The sequence below is a fragment of the Centruroides vittatus genome, unplaced genomic scaffold (genome assembly GCF_030686945.1).
Source record: "Centruroides vittatus isolate TY-2023 unplaced genomic scaffold, ASM3068694v2 contig_1157, whole genome shotgun sequence".
In the NCBI taxonomy this organism is placed as follows: Eukaryota; Metazoa; Arthropoda; class Arachnida; order Scorpiones; family Buthidae; genus Centruroides; species Centruroides vittatus.
The window spans coordinates 566,964-573,025 of record NW_027120743.1 but is presented as its reverse complement, the minus strand read 5'-3'; the positions used below and the strand labels follow the sequence as shown (position 1 = coordinate 573,025).

At 29.3% G+C, this 6,062-nt stretch overlaps 1 protein-coding gene and 1 non-coding gene across 2 annotated transcripts; both read left to right on the top strand.

Moving 5' to 3' along the window:
* Nucleotides 1-438: 438 nt before the first annotated feature.
* LOC136979536 (mRNA export factor GLE1-like) lies at nucleotides 439-2,341 on the top strand (the record flags this gene model as incomplete). Its single annotated transcript, XM_067275543.1, has 3 exons — nucleotides 439-651; nucleotides 735-922; nucleotides 1,804-2,341. Coding segments are annotated over 3 exons (846 nt in total), but the record flags the coding sequence as incomplete, so codon positions are not given.
* Nucleotides 2,342-5,926: 3,585 nt separating this feature from the next.
* Nucleotides 5,927-6,032, top strand: LOC136979733 (U6 spliceosomal RNA). The gene has a single exon (XR_010881437.1). It is a non-coding gene; the product is annotated as a U6 spliceosomal RNA (small nuclear RNA).
* Nucleotides 6,033-6,062: the final 30 nt, after the last annotated feature.

Below are 6,062 nucleotides of genomic sequence, written 5' to 3'. Positions count from 1 at the left end.
ACCATATTAAACTGAATTTGTACAGTACAATTTCAGTTTAATATGGTAAAAAAAAAGTGACAAAATTTTATTTGACCTGATAAAATTTAAAACCCTCAACAGTTGATAAATTACCTTAATGAGGCAAAAAAAAGTTTAGAAAGGATAGAAATTAAATATTAAATTGTTTTTCTCTCAAGAGATTGTTGAGGTACATGTCTTGATTTTTGTTATTTTTGATGTTTGCAACTTTTGGATCATTGTTAAATATTGGTTTTGAAGTTTCTTCGTGGAAAAATGATACAAGAAATATTTTAAATATTAGTATTGTTTAAAACTTTCAAATAATTTCTAGAAACTAAACACATTAAAAATTTAATAGATATTGATGAATAACTTTTATAATATATTATTATTAAAAATTTTTTTTAATTAATCATTTATTTCAAAAAATTTCAGTGGAAGAAAGCAAAGGGTGATTTGCAAAAGGCTGTAAATACACCAATAAATAGTACATCTGATGTATCTGCTAAACATTTGCATGATAAAATGAAGCGTTTGGAAACATTTTTGTCTGGACATAACATTGTGGTTACTGGCAAGACAGTTTGTATAAATGTCTGTTCTGAAGGAAAATATTTTTGTTTGGATTTCATTGCAAAAAAAATAGTTGTAAGTGTTCTTAAAATATTTATATGTAATTTTTGTATAATAATATTTGAATTAATAAATTTACATTCTTTACATTATTCTAGGGTCAGGGTGAAAGTCAAATATCCTCAAGACCAGAAGCAGCATTTCCACTTGCAGCATTAACAGTATTTTTATGTCAAAAGTATCCTGATCTACTAAAATTATTTCTTGCCCGCCTTTATAAGAGTTGTCCTTATTTAGTTCCGTATTATATACCCTATCAAGGACAGAATGAAGACGACTACTTAAAGTAAGTTGAAAGTTATAGTTCAATTTCTGTACTTAATAACATGTGTTTTAGTTCTTTTCTTCTGTTTTAAGATGATTCTATTTATAATCTAACAAATCAATGCAAAAAATTAATAAGTTTACTATATTACATAAAATATAATAGCATCTTACAGATGTAGTGCTTTTTTTGAACTTCAAAAATATATAGATATTTGAAATATAAGAATGTAATAATCTATTCTTAACTGAACCTTATCTAGCAAAACTGAAAGAATCATGTTCCATTCTACTTGAACACTAAAATGTTTTAAAATAATAATCATCAAATTTTAAAAATTTTTCTTTAAACTTAGAACATAAAATTCAGACAATTGGGTCACTTTGGAAAATTTTAAAAAATCACAAACTATTTTGCCAGTTTTAATTTTTTTTTTTTTTTTTGCCATTTCGAATTTGAGTTGGTGCATGTGCGACATTCCCTTGAGAAAGTTTAAGGTTAAACTTTCTCTCTCAAGGGAAACTTGCGCATTTTTTGCATGTTATACATGAGACTCCATTTCCCTCTTCTGTATAAATGGCATTGTGAGTGCAAATTTTGATTTCAAAAGTTCTCTTTTGCCTGTTTTTCCCTCTTCTCACATATGCATGAATGCAGCCTGAAATTTTGGCACTGCAGCACGACCCTTGGACAATGTTCAGTTTAAATGGATTGTTGTAAATTTTAACTTTTTTTATATTTTAATTATTTTCACACACACAGAAAAGCCATATTTAACAATACATCTAAATATATTTTTAAATTCACAATACTGTTAACAAGTTATTTTTACAAACTTTGACTTTGAAAAGAATCAAAGAACTGAAATTTCTATAATTACAATTTAATTTAATTTTTTCTAGGCAACTGGGATACGTTTACTATGAAGGTGTTGTTGAAACGCAAGCTATGTTTTTGAAGAGAATGAGTGGAATAGTTCGCCTTTATGCTGCTGTCATTGTAACTCCTCCCATTTTGAACAATCCACATCCACATGGAATGAAACATGCATGGATTTGGTTGGCTAGACTCTTAAATTTGCAACCACGATCGGATATCACTGCTACAGTTCTAGTGGATTTTCTCGAAGTTGCCGGCTACGAAATGCAAAAAACTTACGGAAAGCAGTTTCAAAAACTCATGGAAGCATTAGCTATTGAATTCCTTCCAAAAGTAAAAAAGGCTACATTACCTGGATCTGGTGGACCTCTTCAAAGATTAGAATACTTTCTAGAAGAATACCATAAGGAAGGTACAATTCCTAAACCATTGGGTATCCTTGATTCTACTTTTTGGAAGATATCATAAGACTTTTGTTAATGAGAATTATGTCAACAAATCAGTTTAAACTCGGAGTTTGGCTCACAAATTGGCATACAGATATGATTAAAGTTTAATGATTTACTACTAAAATTTTACCATTTTTATTATGTTAAGTTGCTGTAAATTTAATAATAATTAATAATGATATGTAAATTCTAAAAATTTCAAAAATTTTTGATTCTGAATAATTGAATTACTGTTAGGATTGTATATGAAGAATAATGTATTAAAATATCTTTGATGTGTACATATTTTACTGTATATTTGTAAAAAATATAATAATAATATTATACAGAAAAGAAGATTTTAATAACTTAATAAATTTTAGAAATAATAATTGGTTTGTTGTTTATTTTGCATAAATAACACATTTTCACTGAGTATCTAAAAGTTGGTAAAAATAAAGTAGTTAATGTGAATTATTGGTTTAATTTAATTTTGATTTTGTGATAGAACTATAAAAAATAATTTAACAAATAATTTAGTTAAAATACTGAAAAATCAAAAAAGAATCATAAAAATATTGTATTATGTAAGAATACATTAATAAAATTTATACTTAAAAAAAATGAAAATTATTTTTGGAAATTGATTTGAAAGTGTATTTTCCATAACAAATTTATCATTATTATAATCATCTCAATGCCAACTTGTACTGATTTACAGGATGAGATGGTTAACTTTTGGGTTAATTAAATGTATTTAACTTAACCATCAGTAATCTGGCAACCTACAGGTCTCAGTAGGTCAAACTATTAGAGCTGAAGAATGGAAAAATACAAGCATTACTTTAAAAACAGACTTTTTTTTTTAATGCAAATATTTCATTTTTTATTGAGATTTACGTGTTTCTGATCCATGACAGGCTTAATTTTAGAACAAGTTTTTATTTATATTCTGCATTGTTAATTAATAAAATGAGACTTTCGGTGCCTAAATCCCCAACTGCATAGGCTCAATGAAAGCGATATGTTTGAGATAAATAAATATCGCGATATTTATTTTTCGGGCGGGAAATATCTCAATTAAAAAACGTTACTAAACTCAGGAATGAACGGATCCAGCATTTCTGTGTAGTTTATTTAACCATTCGGTTAAGACTTCCAAGTTTCTAGACAGCTCCGAAAGGTTTGGCACAACGATTGTACGTAATAAGATCAAGGAAATATCGTATGGATGTATGGTAAGTTTATTATGGTTACCGATAAACAGAAGCACTAAATCTTGATTTTTACCGAACCTGTATTCGATAGAGGTAGTTGTGTGCTAAGTATTAATAAATTTTTCATCTTTATATTAAAATTAATATAATAAATTTTGGCTTAAATGCATTATTTCCCTTCATCGCAATACCAGGAAATTTGAATGATAATTAACAAATGATATCAAAAGACAAATAATAGGATTATGGGAATTAATAAATTCTCATCGAGAATAACGAGGAAATTCTGCATTCATGAAAAACTTCCAAATTGGATACGTCCATGGAGCTATAATATTTAACTGGAGCAGGAGCGTTCTGTTGCTAGTAGCGGTCGTAAGTGGCTTCACTGTGGGACAAACCGCCATTTCGTGAGGGGAAGAAAGTTTGTTTTTCTTTTGAACTTGACATTTGAAAAGAGAAAGAAATAAAGTAAACATTCGGTTATGTTTGTTTATCATATGCAGTGCAATTGTATTTCTTATATGCTTCATCCATGTATCTCTCACTTTTGGGAAAATCTTCAATCTCATTTTTCTCAAGCTCTACTTAGCCAATATTGATTAGAAAAATTTTTATAAGAAAAACTGACGGACGACATACTGTAACTAGAAAAAAAACTCAATGACTATTGAAAAATTACATCTAAAATCAAAACTAACGAATTTTTGCTGTACTTTTGGATATAGTACTCGGTATATTTATCCGGTATTCTAGCCAGGACTCTCCTAGGAATACTTTTTGATGCTCTGTGTGATTTTCCAACCCGAAAGTTTCTATCTTACGCAGATGTTGAGTTACACTTTATTAAAAATCTCAAAATTTTTTTAGATTTGATGTGAATTCAGCCGAAGTATATCATATCGAAAAATATCTTTGAAATTATCCTTTCCAAGGATACAGTACGTCCCAAAAATATAATCTATATGTTATTATTATTTTTTTTAATATTAAGTATTTCTCAACAATGCGAGTGGGTATTATATTATTGTTTATTTATAGCATTATACAACGTTATATAATTGTTTTTACAATATTTGATAGTTACTTAAAGCGTTAAACATAAAATACTTAGGTAGTTATGGGTTAACAGAGCGCCAGTCGGAATCAGAAGACAGGAAACAGTGGTGACGCACGTTTTCTAAACCTAACCTATTCTAATAATTTGGTTGCTAATAATTATGGTAATTTATTAGAATAGGTTAGGTTTAGAAAACGTGCGTCCCCACTGTTTCCTTTCTTCTATATGCTGGAATCAGAGACGAGCCGCCATCTTGGATACCTACGGTAACGTTAACCGTAAGGGGTAAGTAGTTTTGGAAATTTGTTAAATATTAAAACTATGCCTTTTGTAAATCATTAATTTATTGTTTGATTTAACAATTGTCTTAAATTTGAAAAATAAAAACATTATTCGGAAAAATCGCGATTTCCGACTGGCGTCCCGTTAATTCGTGAGTACCGATACTTATTTTGTGATGTCCCAAAAATATAGATAAATTTTAAACTTTGAGCAATAGTTTATAACATAAATTGGTGAAAATTGTTTTAATATGAAATAGAACTTCCATTATATTTAATAACTTCAAAAATGCGATTAGGCACTGATATAATTAAATTGTGTAAGATTTCTGCATCCATTCAAAACCAGCACTCAATAATTTCTTGTTTAAGCTCTGAAACTGTCATAAAATGCCTGTTATTAGCATAATTTTTTTGAGAATGAATGCCTTCACAAGTTCTCAATCGGATTTATGTCCGGGCCTCTTGATTATGAACAATGAATACTGGCATTGTCCTGTTGGAAAATCCAATCAGGTCCTCCAATTTCTTCTCCAATAGATATTAAATTATTTTTTAGGATTTCTTGATAATTTTTAGATGTCTGTCTACCAGTTATAATCACTAAATTTGATAAACCATTAAGGAACGTTGAATTTATTTTTGCGCATCCAACTAGCTACGACTTATTACAACAAAACAGAACTTCTTCGATGCATTGTTTGCTGTGAATTGACCTATGAATTACCATAAGATAGATTTTTGTATGATATTTCGTCATTTTAAATCTCATTATTTGAGATTGTTCGTATTAATACTTTATTTTATTTTTATCTCATTCCACCACGCAAGGGTGTCGCCAGGGGGGCAGAGGGGCAGCTGCCCTCCCCTAAAAATTCGAAAAAATTATTTAAATGTTAAGTTTTAATTAAAATAATCTTCTCAGGCTTCTTGTAAGTTAGAAAAAAACGTTTTAATTAAGATATTTCTTTTCCGGTACATAGTAAATGATTAAAACTATGAATCGTTTTTATTTTACCTACATACAATTCATATCCTGTATCAATTTACATCATCTTGCCCCCCTGGCCTATTGGCTGGCGTCGTCCATGCCACCACGTGTACACTAAAAGCACTTTTTTTACATACACCTATTGCGGACTTACCCTCCATGAAATACTGTACAACTTCGGTCGTACATATTATAAAATTGGAACGATACAGAGAAGATTAGCATGGCCCCTGCGCAAGGATGACACGCAAAATCGTGAAGCGTTCCATATTTCTTAGAGTCGCTTGCACAGATTCGATCCTGGA